Below are 22,002 nucleotides of genomic sequence, written 5' to 3'. Positions count from 1 at the left end.
AAAAGTTGCATAGTTCGGTTTCTCAGATTCGAAACGCTGCTGTGCAGCAATGGCTCCATAATGTACATAACAGATGTCACTGTGCTATTAAATGAGTCCAGAATGCCGAGTTTTAAGTTACGTAAGTTACGTAATGCGTCTTTAATGGTGGAGAGCACTGGTTCAGAAAAGGTTAAGAATCAGTAGGTTAAAAGGAACTGCGGAGGTGCTGCGTACTTCAGGATCAGGATGTCGGCTTATGATGATGTGAACCGGACCGGGTGTGCACTGACTCAGAACTGAGTACACGTCATTCAGCAGCAAGCTGGACACCAGAGTGTCGTTGATCTCCGTGATCTCATCCCCAGTCCTGATGTTGAATACACATAAAGAAACAAACATGATGCCTCTGACTTCATGAAAACAAACATGCAGAACATGCAGAGGACTGACATCGCATCTCAACATGCCGCAGGGATAAAATCCTCCTTTTCTTTTTACTGACCGCAGTCTGCCATCCATGTGTGCAACAGATCCAGGAGAGAGGGTGTGGATGAAGATTCCAGAGTAGCCGTTATCTGATGGGACGCAGCACAGGCCAATACCCAAACCAACTCCGGTCTCTGGGATGTTACAGACACATTTTATTATCAAGCTGCAGCCAAAGGCTCATTCTTCCCCGTTAAATCAGCCAAACCTGCATCACATTAATGAATGACGATGCCGAGATAGCAAAATGATGACCACCAGAGAAAATATGTTATTGAGCAGGATGTGGTGATTTTTGGAGAACAGAAAAATCTTCTGAGGTTCAGAAAAGTACAGATATAGGAGGTGGATCTGGATCCTAGATCTTTTTACCAGATCAAGGATCAGGTTGGTATGTGAGGGCTCATAAAACAAAGATCAGCTAACATGATTGCTAAAAAAATTTTTAAAATGTCCTGACTGAGTCAGCTGACCTTTCTGCAGAACGACCTCCATCATGATGCGGTCTCTGGGTTTCTGACCCGGGAGGCTCAGTGTGTTCCTGCAGGTGAATTCCCCGTGGTCAGCACCGACACTCGCCATGCCTGCTGTGGAGCTGAGAGAGCGGGACCTGCACAGCTGGGACAGCTGCTCCTGACCCCACCGGGCCCCAAACCGAAGGCTGGTCCTCACCACCAGGGTCAGGAGTCCCCTCTTTATCTGCTGCAGGAACACATTTTATATGTATTCAGATAGAAATACATATGGGAGGCTATGGGCTTCCTAATCCACACATTCAGGATTATTTGTCAGCTTTTCTTCCTTCCTGCTGTGGCTACAACCAGAACCCGGGCTGACCTTATAACCTGTAGCTCCACTTCATTACACAACATGACAGATCACACTCATGCATTATTTACTGAACAGAAACTAAAAGTCAGGATCTGTGACTCCATCCTCCCAGCTTCTGCAGGAATTCAGAGGGTCACTGTCAGCTAGAAGCTGCTGATTAATTGAACATCATCAGTGTGAGCTCCTCTATAAAAGCAAAAGTCTGGTCAGTTTCAGGTGTGTGTTATGTTACAGGTCGTACAGGCCGGCCCTGGGCATAGGCAACCTACGTGGTTGCCTAGGGCACCATCTGTTGGAGGGGGCACCAAATTGCTCATTTGATTTTCATTCCATTTCCTCATAAATAATAACTAGACCAAACAAATTATAAAAATTAAAAGAAGCTACAACAATAACTAGAAGATATTCAACAAGCCTTTTTAACATTCTACAAAGAACTATATACACAATTAAAAACAGATGAAAAAGATATGTTAAATTTTCTAAATGAAATAAACTTACCTAAAGTAAGTAAGAACCAAAATATAAGTCTGATTACTGAAATATTGGAACTTGAAATTAAAAAAGCCATTTCAAACTTAAAACCAAACAAAGCACCGGGACCGGACGGATTCCCGTCAGAGTGGTATAAGGAAATGAAAGACCTCTTGATTCCCTTACTGTAAATTATGTTCAATTATATTTTAAAAACTGGAACAATTCCCCCATCCTGGAACGAGGCATCTATTTCCTTAATTGCTAAAGAGGGGAAGGATAGGCTTGATTGTGGAAATTATCGTCCTGTTAGTGTGCTCAATCAAGACTATAAGATATTTACACACATTCTTGCCAAAAGAATTGAAAATATTATCACTCAGATAATTAGTTTGGATCAAACTGGCTTCATTAAGCAGAGACAAACACAAGATAATATTCGCCGAACACTACATATAATTGACCACGTGGTAAAAAATAAGAATTCAATGGTACTACTAAGTCTTGACACCAAAAAGGCTTTTGATCGGGTTAACTGGGAATTTTTATACAAACTTTTGGGGAAATTTGGATTTCATCAATCATTTATTGCAGTTATTCAAGCACTATATAAATGTCCAAAGGCGAGAATCAAAGTTAACGGAGCCCTATCGAAGTCCTTTGACCTGAAAAGAGGAACACGTCAGGGGTGTCCGATAAGTCCATTACTCTTCGCCATTTTTATTGAGGCTCTGAGTCAGGGTGTTATCCAGAATGATATTATCACAGGAGTCAAACTATCTGGTCAAGAACACAAAATCTCTCTGTTCGCCGATGACGTTTAGATATATTTGACAAATTCAAGCACTTCTTTTCCTAAACCGTTGTCATTTTTGGATACATTCAGCTCAATCTCAGGTTATAAACTCAATATCTCAAAAACTCAGATTTTAACTTTCAATTTCAAGCTGACTCAGGAACTGAAATCTATAGCTAGTTTGAGTTGGGAGTTGGAACAGGTGAAGGATCTTGGAGTAAACATCCCCATAGATCTTTCAAAGTTATTTGATGTAAATTTTAAACCCTTGTACCTTAAGATAAATGAGGATATTAAAAGATGGAATTTGTTACCAATCTTTAGCTTTGAATCACGTATTGATACTGTCAAGATGAATATTTTGCTGAGGATGTTTTACTTGTTCCAATCACTTCCAGTTGAAATAACGGATAAACAATTTAATGAGTGGGACAAATTAATTTCCAGGTTTATTTGGCAGGGAAAAGGACCAAGGTTAAAGTATGAAACTCTACAGCTAGCAAAGGATAAAGTTGGCCCTGCCATGTATGAAAGATTAATATGCCTCTGCTCAACTCAGGGCTCGAGTGTGTTGGTGTAACAAAGATTACCAAGCAAGGTGGAAAGAAATAGAATTAGGGACTTCCAGGGATTGTCCAATTCAGGCAAGACTAGGGGACAAAATACTTATTAAAAAACAAATTGAACAAGGTAATCAATGGATTAACTTACTGTTAAAGCTATGGTTACAATATCTAAACAAGAATGAATGGCACGAAGAGGTTAAGATTCTAAGATGGTGTGCTCATGATTTTGATTTTACTCCTAGTAAGTTGGATGGGAAATTTAAAAGTTGGGCAGGACAAGGTTTAACTGCATATTGTACTCTTTATGATAAAGGGACACTGAGAGATTTTCAATCAACAGTTTCAGTTAAGTAATACTAATTTTTTTTTCAGGTTTCTTCAAATTCAGCATCATTTACAGAAATTCATACCTAAAAGCAAAGATACTTATGAAATTCCTTTATTAAAAATTTTATTTTGGCATACCATGCAGACCCTGGTTCCAAACTAACTTCAAGACTATACAAAGGTATTCAGGAAATTAAAAATTTAAACTCTATTTACATTAAACAAAAATGGGACAGGGAAACAAATGTGGTAATCTCTAATGATGTTGGTTTCAACTGTGTGCATTACCCCTGCACAAAGTAAACATTACTCAGGCTCCTCCAGCTGCTGGAGAAACTGTGGGGCTCAAGGAGTAAAACATCTTCACCTGTTTTGGTCATGCCCTCTGAGCAATAACTTTTGGATTATGATTCACTCTGAGTTGGAAGTGATTCTGGACATGCAAATTTTAACTGGGATGAACTTTTCTTTGGACTTTTACACTCAGTGGGCACAGACAGAGAGACTAGATGTTTGTTTGGTATCTTAAGTTTGGCTGCCCGAAAAGATCTCACAAAGAAATGGTTAAGCTCAACTGCTCCAACTCTGGACGACTGACACCAGATTGTATACGGTTTGTTCATTGTGGAAAGAATAACGTTCTCTAGTAGATTTCAGTCTGATAGATTTGACAAGATTTGGGATAAATGGAAAAGATACATTATGTCAAGGCATCCAGAATTTGTATAACTTTCTATATTATCTGTACTATCATGTTTATTCTGACTTTATTATTTTGATTTTATTTTATTATTCATATATTCTTTTTTATGGAAACCTAGGTACACCCCCTGTTCTGTGTTCATATTAATATCTGTTTTATTTTCTTTGTAAAATTTTCATAAAACATTCTCAAATGAAAACTAAATTAAAAAAAAAAAAAAAAGAAGAAGCTACAATATTCTGTGATGATGACGACCTCCTCGCCGGACCTGCTGCGGCTGGCAGGTGAGAGAGTGGAGGTTTGTAATGATAATACTCATGGGTAACGTTGCCTTGTCGTGAGTAGCCAACAAGAAAATCATTAAAAAAGTTTATAATGAAAAATCAATCCAAGCCGTCAGGTGCTTACAGAAAACGTAGGAAGGAGGGGAAAGGAGCCCAAAGTAGAGGTATGTCTACGTTACTGAACATAAAGGCAGCGTGTGTTAACTTTTCATTTTGACATCGACAGTGGGCTAACGCTAGCTAGCATAGATGCTATTGTACCGTAACAATATCTGAACAATGTAATAATATAAGTAATACCTATATTATGCTATAAAATGCATGAATGTTATAATGTCAAAAGGACACAAAGTAAAGGTTTGATATGACAAAAAATTTCTAATTGAATTTGCAAAGCAGAATTTATGCAACTGTTTGTTTATTGTAAGGGTAGGGCACAGCTATTTAAGCTATAAAATTTAAAGTAATGTGTTAAATTTGTGTTTGTCCAGATACGCTGAGAAAAATAAAGAGACAAGAAAGTGTACATTAGTTACTAAATGTGTGCGACCGAGTTATGTAGCTCCAGTTTCGATGAGCATTTTGCTAAGTGGGGATGGGTGGAAACTCCTGTTTTGCCTTGGGCACCTGCCGGCCCAGAGCCGACCCTGTGTTAGAGGAATGTGGTGAATTCCTGAAACTCTTATGCTTTGCGCTGACTGTCTAGCTGCTCTTCTGGAGTTGTGTTACTCCCTTCGTCCCCTGGACCTGCCTTAGGGATTGTAACAGTTAACAAAATGCCAACGGGGAAAGATATCATCAATGATCTGAGGCCGGTAATGACTCAGTATGTCAGGTACTGCTCACCTGAGGAATATATTTACCTCATTTTAGGAAGTTGGTACTCTAGGTCATCCAGGTCATGGTTATCTTGAGAGCTTGAATCGTAGGCAACCGTACTTCTTTTTGTCTCCTGAAAACTTTTCTCCTCTCATCCAAATACCTCTTCTAGATGGCTTCTTACACTCCTCTCTCAAACCATCTGTCCTCCCTGTCCAAAATGTGCATATTACTGTCCTCAGAAGAGTATCTCTTGTCCTTAAGATGCAAGTGGGCTCCTCGCTGCATAGGACTGCAGATGCAACTCTGCTTCTCTTGTGTTTGGTTGTTTTATCTTTGGGGTGTACCAGTTACTGTTGCTGGGTTTGAAATAAGCAGGAATGAACAGGACATTAATGTCATGTTTTTTTGGAGAGGGAAGACAGATTGAGAGAGGAGTGAAAGAAGCTTTCTATGTTAAATAGAAGAGGTGTCCTCAGGTTTTATCTGTAGTGCACTGAAACAATTCTTTTGTTTAGTTTTATTTTTAGTGCATTGGCTCAAAATAATTTCTCAAATGCAAATGCTTCATTCAATTCCAATTCAATGCCTCTACCAAGTGTGCTTTTAATTCAATCTCTTGGACCAATTTTTAGACCACATGATGGTGTTACCTTGGCTTCCAGTGCTGCAGTGATGAACCTTGGATTCATTCTGGACATTCCCAACATGAGGAACATCCTTTCTCAGTGTGATGAAGTAAAACTACTCCATGGATTTGTTGCTTTGTTGCTGTCATTAATTTGTGTTTCTCTTCTTCTTTCTCAGCAGGTATCGCTGGTTTAGATTTATGCTGCTTGTTGAGCCCTCTTTCCTGACCTCTCCACCCCAACCGGTCCAGGCAGATGCATGTCCTTCCTGGTTCTGGTTGAGATGGAGGTTTTTCTACCTGTTAAAAAGGAGCTTTTTCTTTCTGTTCTTGACATCCAGTGTCAGCATGCATTTATCAGGTCCTGCCAGGTCTTGGCTGGATTTGTTCATGACATCACTTTAAGATCCTGTTCATCTGCTGTAGATAGTGTTTTAGTCCTGAATCTTCTTCTTTTGTCTGCCATCGTTCCAGTTTCTGCACACCATGCTAAGATATGCCAAGCTTCCAGCTAACAGCTCTTTGGGAATCACCTTGTTGCTGCTAAAATCCTGTTTTCTCTTTGTCAGACTGTCTTTATATTTGCTGTTTTGCACAGATAAAAGTAAAGAAATGTAAACAAATAAAATGTCTTTGCAACAGGCTGCAGCAACAAAGTGCCTAAAGATCCAGTTTAAACTGCTTCTGTGCTGCATCTAATATACGTCAACACAACACTGCTTCATCTCTTGAGTTAGGGGCATTTTTTCTGTCTGAATGAATCGAATAATAATTCAGAGTTAAGTGGTCTAACAAAGACAAAAACACATTCCTATAGATGGTCAAGTACTTGAATCCAGCATATTAACTCATGCCTGAGTTGCTTTAATCTTTAAGTGTGAATTTCAGATATAATGACAAATGGAAGAAGCCTGAACTGAAAAAAAGACTTGAAAGCTTCCTTACTTTGAACTTCTGCAGAGCTTCACCATGAGTCAGACCTTGAAGTGACTCTCCATTAACCTCCAGGATTTCATCACCTGCAAAAGCGTAAATGACTGTGACCTTTTCAACAAATAATCAGGTTAAACTTAACTCATTCAGATTCTGCTAAACTGCATTAAACCTGGCAGGTTATAAACTTGTCTGTTTGAAGGGATGTCAATGGCTGTGCAGAACATCCTCTTTCAAGAATTACTACGCTCACTATCACCACAGCTAATAATTAAGCTGCCGTCCGCCCTCATTAGCAGGCTGTTAAACCCTTTCCAGTTTTAACAGAAGAAATGACAGCACGTTAAACCTCAGTGTCATCCTAAAATAAATTTCACTCTGTAGACCTGTGATGTATCCTAGCTCTGTAGAAGTTACTGACTCAACAGATTTTCCACCTGAAAATGAAACTATGTGTTTGAGCTACATGCGCCTCACCCTCCTGCAGCCTCCCATCAGCAGCTGCAGCTCCTGCAGGAAAAATGGTCTTCACGTAGATTCCCATCGGCCCACACAAACTGTCTCTTCCTCCTACAATACTGAAGCCCAGACCCTGAGAACATAATCATCATTAAACATGCGTCGTCTCTAAACCGCCTTGTATGTACAGAAACACAGGATATGCTGTTAATATGAAACATTTAAGAGAAATACACTGACAAAGCAGCTGAGTCTGAAAATGAAGAAAAGGATTAACTTAAACATCATTATTAAATACACTGTATGTCCAAAGTAAAAGTCCCCGCCTGGATTTAACTAAGCTAACAGGTAAGAGCCTCCCAATGGGTGATTCCTGCTGGGATGATGTTTCAGCTGCAATGAGTTATTTAACCCAAACTGATGCAGAGAGCAGCTTCTTATTTCTTAAACAACCATGTGGGTCGACACATTCCGTGGTCGTGGAAAAGATATTCATCTGTTTCAGAAGGGTCCAATTCTTGGCATCAAGCAAATAGAACATCTATAGAGAAGCTGAAACTACAAAAACTGGGTAAAGAACTGTTCAACGCATTATTAAAAACTGGGGGGAACAATCGGGGCTCGAGTTACACATGGGGAGCATCATTTTCGGCTGTGCGCCATGTCTTCACAACTTACATCCACAGCAGTAGCGTCAAAAACATCCAGCGACTATGTAAGCAGCTGATACAATTAGAAACATCTCATACAGAGATGGAGTTCTTTTAAGGAGAAAACCAGAAAATGAAGTCTGTTTGAATGACTCACAGCACACTAGTGATGTGAGGATCAATACCAAAATATCGATACCACTGATACCAGCTTTTATTATCATGTTAGAATATCAATATTTTACTGATTTGATACAGTAGAAAGTAACTATAATATCCAGATCTTCTCTAAATCATACTCACTTGGCAGGAACTACTTTTTCTTTAGCCTGCCAAAGTCACATGTGAAATGGTCTATTGTAGGGACCATAGACTGTATATAAAAGATGGACGGAGCCTCCATGACGGCACCCGTAGCTTTCTGAAGAGCTGAATTGAAGCTCATTGGGCAGTTCCCACCGTCGCCATCTTGGCAGCATCATGCGTGTCGTCATTCCCGGAAAATCCAAAAATGGGCAAATCCACCCTACAAACCCGCACTTGGTTTGTCTGCAGCGAAGGCTGCTGGGGATGCATCCTTCACAGCTTTTTATCTCCCGGAATTCGTTTCGTACAGGATGACAGAAGATGAGCAGCAAAGCTCCAAAGAGCACGTTTTTCTTTTCTTTTTTAACTTCACTTTAACCTCACTTTAAAAATATGTTTGTTACGGTGGCAATAAAATTCTATAATACTTGACATTCGTGAATTTTTATGGGATACGTGTGTCTACCGGCTGGAAAACAACAGATAGCCTGAGATCTTTTTTCTTTCTTTACATTATTACTCGGTCGGCGGTCGGTGTTTTCACTAAAGTGCCCTATGATATGCAAAACTTAGTCATTTCAGAGGTTTAAGTGATTCACCGTCTCACATTGCTGCTATGGGAAATTCTCATTGAATGATAGGCTGTTCCATTCCACGAAAGGTAAGCAGACTTCAAAATGTGTAGACTATGGAGGGCACTCTGTAATCTACGTAATCTGCACACTCCGAAGTGTGCAGACCCTGAAATGGGACCATAGACTGTCACCTGTAGGTTTCTGAAGAGCAAAAGTGAAGCTCGTTGGGCGGTTCCTACCAGCGCCATCTTGGCATCGTCAGACCTGCCGTCACTTCCGAAAAATACAAAAATGGGGAAAGTGGCGGAGCTGAGAGGGTGGATGATTGATGTCTATCAAACTCTGAGCTGCCTGTAGCTAAGAGCTAACTGAGCCAACTTGGATCTAATGTGAGCTAATCGGCTAATGAAGGTAGGTGGGCCAAAGCTAACGCGCGCTGTTAGCCAGCTAAAATCCTCACTTATGCTACACTCTCCCTTCTTGACGTGGATATTGGATCCATGTCCATCAAAAGGACACGCCCCTAATTATGCCAAATCTCAAGATTAAATAACATCGAAACCGATGAGCTAGAAAAAAAGTTAATTTTTGTACCAGGCTTTAAACATGTTTATTTCTGCTGTGAAGTTGGTCTATTTAACATGGGAGTCTATGGGGATTTGCTCTGTTTTGGAGCCCCTAGTGGATGAGGGGGGAACTGCAATTTTTTGCACTTCCACATAGGCTTCACATTTTACTGCTGGAGGTTGCCGCTTGATTGGGACACAGCTTGAGTCTGTCATGTAAAAGTTTTTTTGTTTTTTTTTAATAATAAGAACTATAGCTGCATTCTACATTATAACTATAGCTGGATTCAGAGACGCCTTCCAAATGGGACAGTACTTGGTGCGCCAATGTGATATATCTAGCCTTCGAAGTGCATAGACCTTGAATTGGGACACAGCTTATAAAGCAATGTCTGTGGGTTCTGGGAGGGCTTGTATTTGCATGCTTTTGTCATATATATCATCCAGCCTGGCCAGTTGTGTGGACAGAGCTAGCTGTCCACACAAGATGGCTAATTGTTGGAGCAATCCACTGTGTTTTTAAAAGAATTTCCATTTTGTCGTCGGACTCATGAAGATAAATTGACAACAAAACAATTAGGACCACCAAGACCTAATCTGAACATTAAGCAAGTTTTCATAAAAAGTGGGAAATCTCAGTGGTATGAACAGAGAAACTGGCTGGTGGGCTGTGATGTAGCTGCTGCGTTGTTCTGCTACCCGTGTATTCTGTTCCACCCTGAAGGCAGTACGGCAGCCTCCATCTCGTGGACATCTACAGGGGTTACTGACAAGCACCATCTGTGTGAAAAGGTAAAGAAACACGAGTAGTCCAAGATTCATTTAAGGTTTTCAACTTTTGGCTGTTTGAACATCGCTACTGTTGGAAATAATGATAGTTCTTCAGTTTTACTCATATTTATTTAATTGTATTGTTGTACTAACCATTTCCTTTTTCTCCGTAAGATGTGCTAAATATGCAGATATGTGCATGAGTCTAAAGTTCACAGTGAAGGTTGCAAACTCCTGATGTCAACGGAATCTCAGTACAAACATGGGAGTGCAGACTGATGTAGGACTGGAAATGCTTGCTATTTGGTGCATAAACTTATTTTTAAGTTCTTTTAAAGTTCAAGCAGTGTTACGTCCCTCATTAGAAAGGTCAGAAGGGCAAGATGATCCAGAAATTTACTGTGCCTGTCACTCCCCAGCTTTTTCTCGTCTACTTCTTCTTCCATTATCTTAGGTGGAGGGTGGAGCACATCTACCTACATTTTGTATTCTATAAAGGTTCAAGGGACATTTAAGTTGGTGTTCAGACCTCAGGCTGCCTGATCTGACCCATTGCTGTCTGGCTGTAGGGAGAGAACGCTGAACCCAGACCTGTATTGTATACTATTTCTCAATCTGTAATAAATATTTTAACATATACGTGAGTGTGTGACTACTAATTACAAATCTTGCTGAGAGCTTGACCAAGGAGAAGGTAAATTCTCAACTGATATTATTTAGATGAGAGTTACCGGGTAGCAGTTCACCGTCGCAATGATGGGGTGAGCAGAACCAGCGCATCCTGGCTCAACTCATTGACTTTGTGAAGTTTTGTGGAGGGTTTGAGTTAGCCATGTGAGGTAAAGACGAAAGTGAAGGCTGAAGTCACCCTGGCATTTTTCGTGGATTAGTCGTTGGATGAGGTATTTGAGGAGTGCCTGAAAATCGCTACCGTTTCCAAAGGAACGTCAAAGACTGTGCAGAACGAGCTTAGTTAGCATGCAAGCTGTCTTCAGGAGTCGCATTACAGAGGAGGTAAAGTCTGCTAAATTTGTAGCCATCCAAGCTGATGAAACCACAGACGCAGCTGGTGCTCGTGGTGAGGTACATTAATGCTCAGCATACGGTGCAAGAACGCTTTTTAGAGTTCTTTACCTGTTGTGGATGCAACATCTAACGATTGCCAGTGTACTGCTGGACAGACTCAGTGAATCGTTTTCCGGTGGTGACAAGGAGAAACTCAGTGCAAAATGAAACCTGTGTCATGAGAGAAGAGCAGGCTGGTGTGAAGCAAAAGATCTGAGATTTAAAAAATGTCCATTCTATGCACTGTTATGCACATTAGCTGAATTTCATTATGCAGCAAGCCACTTCTCACATCCCAGCAGAGAGAGTTTTTTGTTGTTTGTTTTTGATTTGGGCGGTATTGTCAGTTTTTTTTTACCTGCTCACTCAAACACACAAGCATGCTTGACTAGATTGTTGGGAAAAGACCAAGACCTTCAGTCACAAGATAGAACTTCAGCAGCAGAACTGTTAACACTGTATGAGAACCTAGATGAACTCATACAGACGAACTCGAAGCAGATGCCCTGAGGGAGGCATCTGGCTTCCTGAGGATGCTGCAGGATGAGGATTTCAAGTTTTTCTGCAGCTGTTTCACAAAATCATGCCTCATGTTGACATGTACCAGAAACTGCAGGACATTGATGCAGTCTTCATCAGACATACCCCTGTACAGGAAATAAGATCAGAACATGATAATTCTTCTCCATAGAAAACTTTGTCATAACAATTGCTCCCCCTGAGAAATTGCTCTGGTCTCAGGTGAGTGTTTTCAGGTGGAGCCAAGCTCCCCTTAGCGCCGCATAATTCTAACCCGTAGTTAGAATAATGGGGTGCTAATTGTTGTGTTTTGCAAGAAAAACATCTTCAATGATGGTGATCGGTGATCACTTATACATTTGATGAAATTAGATAATAAAAAAATTACCAATTATGTTTAATAGTGCAAGAATATTTTCACACAATGTAAATGGACTGGGACTTCAGAAAACCACCTATCAATGAAGAAAAAGAAAGAAGGCTTCAGTTTGCTAGGGAGCATAAAGATGATGATGATACATCATTTTCACACATGGTTTGGCCACCATAGAGTCAAAACCTTAACCCCACTGAGAAGCTCTGGAATGTGCTGGTGGTCCGACTCTCCTATCATGTATCTCCTATCATCATTACAAGATCTTGGGTTAAAATGAATGCAACTCAGGAGGGAAATAAATGTTGTGACATTACAGAAGCTTATCGAGACAATGCTACAGAGAATGCTGCTGTAATCAAAGACAAAGGGAATCCAACCAAATATTAGAGTGTAACTTATATTTTTCTGACAGGCAATTCATTCGTGTAATTCATTCACATGTTAACCGTCTAATCTCCAGACCGTGGTCGTAAGACACAGGGGAGGGGCTCCCTCCTGGGCCGAAGCAGGGATAAATGTGTGATGATGATGTTTGGGTCCTACCTTGCCATGTCCCTTCATCAGCACAATATTGCAGATGATGAAGGCCTGGATGTTGCTGCAGGAGCTGAGCAGCTGGGTGGAGCTGAGAGAGCGGGATGGGCAATGAAGAGGCTGCAACACACACACATATACATGTATTATGTGGATGTTTTAACCCATAAAGGCCCAACCCATGAAAAAATGGTGGGAAAAGTCCAATTTATTTAAAATGAGGTCTTTATTTGGCCCTTTAACTGAATATAACAAAATATTGGGGGGATATCTATCATTTATTACCATGTGATAGTTTACAAATATTATAATGTGGTTTTGTGCTTCTGGGTATCTATTAGGAGACAGAAGACGAGTATCAGAATGTGTTCAACAGGATTTTAAGTAAAGTTTATACCATAAATGAAGCAAAATGTTTCAGAAACTGTATGTAAAAAATATGTCACGCCTGGCTCTTATGGGTTAAATACCTCTAACAGTATAAATAGGGATCCAGGTTCCTGACAGAATCTCTGAAATCTGCTGAAGGTTCCTAAAATCGAATTTGCTTCAGTGTGACTTTACTCATTGTTCAGCTCTGGAGGAAGGTGAGATTCTTCAACGTCTGCACCAAGATGTTTCATATCTTTTATCTGTCTGTGGTGGAGAGTTCATTCTGCTTTAAAGCATCTGACGAGGAAGCAGAACCAAAGCCAGAGACAGAAACTGAAGAAATGGATCCAGAAGCTCTGTTTCTGTTCTGGGAACAGCTCCTGGGAGCTCCCGGAGCTGATTGTCCAGAGAATAATGCTGCACAAGCTGCTGAACACGATTCTTCACATCCTCTCTCTATATATATATTACTCATTCTTGAGAATTGGGACAAAAGAGGTTTAAAAAATATTTTTTCAAAAATTGTCACTTTCTCCTTTAGAGTTTTATATTCAAGGAGAGAAAAGTCTTTGCTATTTCACCATGTAAAGGAACAGGTTCCAAATATTAACTTTTCTTTTTTTAAATGTACCTTTATCCCGTTTGAACATGATTTGTGTCAACTTGATCAGACACACTTGGAAGTAACAAATAAAGAGCCTAAAGTTCTGAAGTGTGTTGTAATAGGGGTTTTTAATTCTTAAATATAATAAAATACAATATGCAAAATTATATTCTGATCTCACAGCGTACTGGAAAACTCAAGTTTTCAAATATTTTCATTTCTAAATTCTGATTTTAGTTTTGATATGGTAAAAACAATTTCATGGACTAACAAAGACAGAAAAACATGTAGATTAGAAGTTCCTTCATTATATAAACAACACAAACTCGAGAAAAAGTAAAAAACATTTTTTAAAAGAATTAACAAAACATACATCTGACTCCTGAAAAACAGCTGACGGAGTTGATAAGAAGTGTGTATTCCTGATTAATGAACCAATTTATTTTTAAACAGATTGTTACAAAAGATTGACTAAATGCTTCTATTTAAAATGTATATAACTAAATATATTAACCTCCTCCCTGAGCCGCCACATTACCAGGAGTTCGATCCTAGGAGCTATGTTGTCGGGGGCTTTATCCCCCTGGTAGCGTCACCCATGGCAAACAGGTGTCTAGGGGAGGAAACAGATGAAAGCATCCCTATAATGGCAAAAAACTGTGGACCCAGGTTTCCCTTGCCCAGATGTGGGTAACGGGGGCCCCCCTCTGGAGCCAGGTCTGGAGGTGGGGCATGGACACGAGCGCTTGGTGGCTGGGCCTTTGCCCATGGGGCTCGGTCAGGCTCAGCCTGAAAGGGTGACATGGGCCCTCCCTCCCGTGGGCTTACAACCTGCAGGAGGGGCAACAGGGGTCAGGTGCAATGTGAGCTGGGTAGCGGCCAAAGGCAGGGACCCTGGCGGTCTGATCCTCGGCTGCAGAAGGTAGCTCTAGGGACATGGAATGTCACCTTTCTGGTGGGGAAGGAGCCTGAGCTGGTGTGCGAGGTTGAGTGGTGTTAGCTAGATATAGTTAGACTTACTTCGACGCACAGCCTGGGCTCTGGAACTGCTGTCCTTAAGAAAGGTTAGACCCTTTTTGGAGTCCTTGGAGGGGGTGTTGGAGAGCACTACTTCTGGGAACTCTCTCATTCTGCTGGGGGACTTCAATGCTCACAAGGGCAATGACAGTAAGACATGGAGGGGAGTGATTGCAAAGAACAGCCCCCCTGATCTGAATCCAAGTGGTGTTTTGTTATTGGACTCATGTGCTCGTCATGGACTGTCCATAACAAACACCATGTACAGGCATAAGAGTGTCCACATGTGCACTTGGCACCAGGACCCTCTAGGCCGAAGTTCGGTGATCGACTTTGTAGTCGTATCATCGGACTTGTGGCCGCATGTTCTGGACACTCGGGTGAAGAGAGGGGCGGAGCTGTCAACTGATCACCACCTGGTGGTGAGTTGGCTCAGATGGTGGTGGAGGATGCCTGTCAGGCCTGGCAGACCCAAGCGTGTTGTGAGGGTCTGCTGGAAACGTCTGGCAGAGTCCCCTGTCAGAAAGAATGTCAACTCCCATCTCCGGCAGAGCTTCAACCATGTCCTGGATGAGGCGGGGGCCATTGAGTCCGAGTGGGCTGTGTTCCGTACTTCTATTGTAGAGATGGCCTGTCTGGATCTTCTCTGTGCCTCTCCAATGCCTTCTTTGTTTCCTCTTTGCTCTTTTTTCCGTCTAACTTATTTGTATTCATTTTTTGTCGCAAACGCTTCTCTTCCACCTTTGTCCATCCCTCTCTTGCATGTCATGTTTGCTCTCTGAGTTACAAAGGGGGGTGCAGCAAAGCTAAATTTAACTTATAGTTTTGGCACAGCAAAACATGGACAAATTTGTGAAAGTACCAATTATGGCGGTGTTGACATAATCCAGCTGTGACACTGATTGTCTAAAAATTTAAAAAGTTTTAAATTCACCAGAGTGTGTGTGGTAGTGTTGCATCCAGCACAGCCAGGGAAATAAAAGGAGTCCTCAGTGATATAGCTGCTCATGCTTATGCCTTGTTTAAGGAAGTTTACGAAAAAATCTGACGGCGTTGACATAAACTGAGGACAAGAATATTGTTTCATGCTCACTTTGTCAATCAATTTATATAACAACAACTCTTCTTTTTAATTTTATGTGTATGTATGTACAATTCTTGAGTTTTCAAAGGTTTTTTAAAAGTGATCACACACACACACACACACACACACATACACATATATATATTAGTGCTGGGCAATGATTAAAAAATTTTAATAGTGATTAATCACATTGTTACGCGCAAAATGTCTCTTTCCTTTAAAAGAAGTCCTACTGTTATATAAAGAAAATGCAGTAAGTTTTGGTTTACAAACATCAGGGGTCTCCAACCTGCAACTCTGGAGCTGCAAGTGTCTCTCTGGAACTTCCACAATGCCTCTAAATACGTGGCTAAAATATTTTTTAAAATATATCTTTCTGGTTGGAAACCAGGGTGAAATGGTGAAGATTTGTATCTTTGACTGTAGTCGTGTAGCCGTAAACTTTCTCCACAGTTAATGTATAACATGGATGGATTCTTCAGCAGCAGAAAAACAGGCAGGACATGCAGATAATTGGACACCTTGAAGCTAACAGGTGTACAGTAGCTACTTTGGAGATGACTGCATCCACCATAAAACCCCAGGCAAAAAGAAAGCATCCCAGAACCTCGAACATGATCGGAGGCAATAAAATCTACTGGAAATCTTTTCATCTTTTTGTGAGGTCAGTTTCAGAATGTTCAAGTTATCTATTTAATGCTTCCTATACATTAGATTGTTTGCTAGCTATACACACACACACAAACACACACACACACACATATATATATATATATATGAGAAAATGGAGAAAAACACAGAGCCCAGAGCAACAACAAAAGTTATTTTTCTTTTGTTTCCGTCTGGTCTTTTTGCACCTTAAGTGCAACATTTTCTTGGCGGTTTAGAAACGATGCTGCTCTGGTCTGTTGCTTCCACTTTTGGGGAAAACTCTAACAGAAACAGCTGTTAAAATTTCCTGCTTCCACTGAAACTAAACTTTATATATATACATAATATTATATTTAGGCAAAAAACCTAAATTTTTTGTTATGTTATAATGTTATGATACAAACTCAGAGGTCTATGCTGACGACCATTAGCTACATAAGCAAACTAGCTAACGTTAATGTATGTTATTGATTAGCGGTTAGTGCTACGACAGCAGTTTTGATAACAGCTCTATGATAAATGAGATCATAAATAAATGACCACAAGATGGAACAAAACTATAAAATAGTTTTTAAAACCTTATTGATGCTTGATATACATTTATGGGTTTTGAGGAGTCGATTGGCTTAAGCAAACATAACTAAGATCTAAAATATACAAAATATATAAGAACACCTCTTTACTTACAGAAAATGAGAAAGCACTTAGCTATTCCCATTCATCCAAAAGAGAATTGAGATAGCCCTTTCCCTTTGTTGCTAAATTACACAAACATCATGAGAATTTTGTACAGTGAAAATCATAGCACACTGTTCCCACTCTAGACACACTCTAGACATGTCCCCCGCACTTCCCGTATCTCTGTCCTCTGTCCCCCGCACTATTTACAGCCACTACAACCACTAAATTCATTTTTAACATGTGGAAACACGTTTTTCTGAGCCGCATCTGAACGCAACATGAGCAGACGAAGCTAAAGCAGGTGAACAGAAACGGCTCTCTTTGGAGTGATTGACATTTTCAAACATGTTCAGCAAACCAGTTTCTTCCAAACAAACCGCGTAAGATAAGTAATGCTGTTGAATGTAGACACTGTTTAGCTAAACAGAAACCTTCTATATTGTATATTATATATTATATTGCCCATGAGGATTTTAAAAGATGACAGATGTCAATTTAGTTAGCTAAGCTAGCTAGTTAAGGTAGAGGTTGTAGTATCTACTCCGTTACATTTACTTGAATAACTTTTTGGATAAATTGTACTTTTGAGAGTTGTTTTGTTGGAAAATAATTTTGACTTTTACTTGAGTAATATTCTGAAGTAACAATAGGCTGCTCTTATTCAAGTAGCGTTAGGCTACTATTTTGGCTACTCTAAGATTACTCACTTCTGGGTGGAAAATAAGATTATAGAAAAAGAATATAGAAAAGTACACGAATTTGCTGATTGCTGATGGTTTTTTTGATTGAATGATTGCATTAATGTTATTTGATTAATAAAACCAGATGTTAGGCTACACAGTACTTCAGCAGTTTTTTCACTTGATACTATTTTACTCTTACCCAAGTAATTATTTGGATGAGTACTATTTACTTCTACGTAAGTAATATTATTCTAAAGAAAAAAATACCCTTACTTGAATTTTTTGGCTAATCTACCTCCTAGGAATAAACCCAGTCCTCCTTAATTTCTGCACAGAACTTGTGCTCGCTGTTGTTTTGCACATTTGTTTTTAACCTTTATACAACAGAAAGAGCAGGGTGAAGGCGGAGAAAGTGGGCCAGGGGCCAGCAGCAGGGATGGACATGGAGGGTCTTCACAGCAGGTGAGAAGAAATTATAACCAAGGTTCGTAGAATGTCTCTGTTATAACTGGCTGAGAGAAAATATCGATAGCAATAAAAGGGATTTTGAGGTTAAATTCTACAACAATTTCACTATTACTACTGTTTTCCTAATTCTATTTCAAAATGTTGCTTTCCACAAATTTTTTATTATTTGTTTCCACAGTAGAAAGAGCAGGTGAGAGAGGAGACGGTGGACCAGAGGATAACAGGGATCATTATGCAGGGTCACAGGTGAGAAAAGAATAGCTGAGAAAAAATATCGATAGCATGACTGACTTTGTGATTAATTTTCACAGCTGTGTCACCACCACTATTCTTAATTCTATTTAGAAATTTTACTTTGCATGTTTATCTACATTAATGCAGGAGAAATTGTCAGAGAAATTATAACTGGCTAAGGAAATGTATATAGGATAAGAGTGACTAAGATTAGCATTTCCACTGCTATTTCATAACTACTCTCATTTATACTGAATGTTTTTGTCTATGTGGCAACAGGCAGCACAGGGAGAAGGTCATGTGTCAGAGGAGAGACCAGGCTGCAGCACTGACAGGCAGGGAGAGGCTTCAGACAGACATTAAGCAGAGCATGGACCTTCTGTGGCCACTTTAAAACCACATCGGCCAGATCCTAAGACCATCGTGTCTCAGAGATTGGCAGACAAAACTCTAAGATTTCAGGGACAATGGTATCAGGACTTCCCTTGGGTTCATTTCATCCCGCAACTGCAGTTTTTATGTGATTATGGATAGAACACAAGACGTGTCAGGATAGGAGCAGGAGGCAGTGTGTGTGAGATACGTTGATCATGACCTGATAGTTCATGAAGAATTTGTTGGCATGTATGAAGTGTCTGTGACTGCAGGAGAAAACCTTGCAAAGGTGATTATGGATGTACTGCTCCGTCTGAACTTGTCAATAACTGGGTTGAGAGGGCAAGCCTATGATGGTGCTGCAAACATGGCAGGGATATATTCAGGAGTCCAGGCTGTAATCAGGAAGCATCAACCTCTGGCTCCTTGTGTACATTGCTTATATCTTAAATATAAGATAATATAATATAAATATTCGAGGGCTTGAGGGTCCAGCGCAGGGGTTCATCTGATCCATCTTGCCTCTCCATGTCCCGCCATCATAACAGAGAAATGACAGATGAATGGTCTTGTCATGCTGTGCATGCGTTAAAAATATTATTGCATTTAATTACATAAGTTAGTTAACGCCATTAACACATTATTTTCTACTGCCCTAAGATATACACATATATTGCCATGGTATTTAGGCTAAGGTTGATATTTCCCAGCTGCCCCTGAAGGCATTCTCCCTCTACCTCTGATTGCTGATGTGCTCCACCTGTATTGTGTCCTATATAGACCAGAATTTTTCTGCTTTTCATTGCCTGATTGTTGGTGTTAACTCCACAGTCTGGTAAATTCTGTTTTAAGCCTGTGTGGTTCTTTTTGGAATCTGACCTTTGGATTGTTTCTAGGATTGGATTTGGATTATGGACTTTGATAGTTCTTTTTTGGATAAATTGGAGGAATATCCAGACTTTTTTGAAGTGCTCTTCCCAGCACTATTAACCCTCTGTCATTGTAACTCTATCACTGGTTCAGCAATTTTTTCAGCTCCCCGGCTGACATTCCTCTAGCGGCCCTCTCTCTTATCCATGATTTGGATTCCATCCCTCCTGCCGATACGTGGTGATCTTACTTGTTACATTGTATTCCGATTATTCAAAGTCCTTATCCATGTTCCCCTACGTTTACAGATGAGTTGACAGCTTGAACCCAGATTCAACAACCCATGTATGTGTGTGTGTGTGTGTGTGTGTGTGTAATAGCTGGTCATCAAAGGGGACTTGCGTGTATGTGATATCTGGTCGTTTACAGTACAAGCACTACATCAAAGAGGACTGCGTGTATGTGATAGCTGGTCGTTTACAGTACAAGCACTACATCAAAGAGGACTGCGTGTATGTGATATCTGGTCGTTTACAGTACAAGCAGTACATCAAAGAGGACTGCGTGTATGTGATAGCTGGTCGTTTACAGTACAAGCAGTACATCAAAGAGGACGGCGTGTATGTGATAGCAGGTCGTTTACAGTACAAGCTGTACATCAAAGAGTACTGCCTGAATGTAATAGCTGGTCGTTTACGATACAAGCAGTACATCAAAGAGGACTGCGTGTACGTGATAGCTGGTCGTTTACAGTACAAGCTGTACATCAAAGAGGACTGCGTGTATGTGATAGCTGGTCGTTTACATTACAAGCAGTACATCAAAGAGGACTGCGTGTATGTAATAGCTGGTCGTTTACAGTACAAGCAGTACATCAAAGAGGACGGCGTGTATGTGATAGCTGGTCGTTTACAGTACAAGCTGTACATCAAAGAGGACAGCGTGTATGTGATAGCTGGTCGTTTACAGTACAAGCAATACATCAAAGAGGACTTGCGTGTATGTGATAGCTGGTCGTTTACAGTACAAGCAGTACATCAAAGAGGACTTGCGTGTATGTCATAGCTGGTCGTTTACAGTACAAGCAGTACATCAAAGAGGACTGCGTCTATGTGATAGCTGGTCATTTACAATACAAGCAGTACATCAAAGAGGACTGCGTGTACGTAATAGCTGGTCGTTTACAGTACAAGCTGTACATCAAAGAGGACGGCGTGTATATGATAGCTGGTCGTTTACAGTACAAGCTGTACATCAAAGAGGACTGCATCTATATAATAGCTGGTCGTTTACAGTACAAGCAGTACATCAAAGAGGACTGCGTGTATGTAATAGCTGGTCGTTTACAATACAAGCAGTACATCAAAGAGGACTGCGTGTATGTAATAGCTGGTCGTTTACATTACAAGCAGTACATCAAAGGACTGCGTGTATGTGATAGCTGGTCGTTTACATTACAAGCTGTACATCAAAGAGGACTGCGTCTATGTGATAGCTGGTCTTTTACAATACAAGCTGTACATCAAAGAGGACAGCGTGTATGTGATAGCTGGTCGTTTACAGTACAAGCAATACATCAAAGAGGACTTGCGTGTATGTGATAGCTGGTCGTTTACAGTACAAGCAGTACATCAAAGAGGACTTGCGTGTATGTCATAGCTGGTCGTTTACAGTACAAGCAGTACATCAAAGAGGACTGCGTCTATGTGATAGCTGGTCTTTTACAATACAAGCTGTACATCAAAGAGGACGGCGTGTATGTCATAGCTGGTCGTTTACAGTACAAGCAGTACATCAAAGAGGACTGCGTCTATGTGATAGCTGGTCATTTACAATACAAGCAGTACATCAAAGAGGACTGCGTGTACGTAATAGCTGGTCGTTTACAGTACAAGCTGTACATCAAAGAGGACGGCGTGTATATGATAGCTGGTCGTTTACAGTACAAGCTGTACATCAAAGAGGACTGCATCTATATAATAGCTGGTCGTTTACAGTACAAGCAGTACATCAAAGAGGACTGCGTGTATGTAATAGCTGGTCGTTTACAATACAAGCAGTACATCAAAGAGGACTGCGTGTATGTAATAGCTGGTCGTTTACATTACAAGCAGTACATCAAAGGACTGCGTGTATGTGATAGCTGGTCGTTTACAATACAAGCTGTACATCAAAGAGGACTGCCTGAATGTAATAGCTGGTCGTTTACGATACAAGCAGTACATCAAAGAGGACGGCGTGTATGTGATAGCTGGTCGTTTACAATACAAGCTGTACATCAAAGAGGACTGCGTGTATGTGATAGCTGGTCGT

At 40.5% G+C, this 22,002-nt stretch overlaps 1 protein-coding gene across 1 annotated transcript in view; it reads right to left on the bottom strand.

Moving 5' to 3' along the window:
• il16 (interleukin 16) overlaps positions 1–22,002 on the bottom strand; it is a 211,826-nt gene that overhangs the window by 37,378 nt on the left and 152,446 nt on the right. The window contains exons 9-14 of the mRNA XM_041985129.1: positions 12,660–12,770; positions 7,307–7,421; positions 6,842–6,915; positions 942–1,170; positions 485–602; positions 217–349 (exon numbers count right to left, since the gene is read on the bottom strand). Coding sequence (XP_041841063.1) covers positions 217–349; positions 485–602; positions 942–1,170; positions 6,842–6,915; positions 7,307–7,421; positions 12,660–12,770 — 780 coding nt within the window. The remainder of the gene's footprint in view (positions 1–216; positions 350–484; positions 603–941; positions 1,171–6,841; positions 6,916–7,306; positions 7,422–12,659; positions 12,771–22,002) is intronic.

Source organism: Melanotaenia boesemani, chromosome 1 (genome assembly GCF_017639745.1).
Source record: "Melanotaenia boesemani isolate fMelBoe1 chromosome 1, fMelBoe1.pri, whole genome shotgun sequence".
NCBI lineage: Eukaryota > Metazoa > Chordata > Actinopteri > Atheriniformes > Melanotaeniidae > Melanotaenia > Melanotaenia boesemani.
The sequence above is the reverse complement of the archived record's forward strand: the minus strand, read 5'-3'. Positions and strand labels throughout refer to the sequence as shown.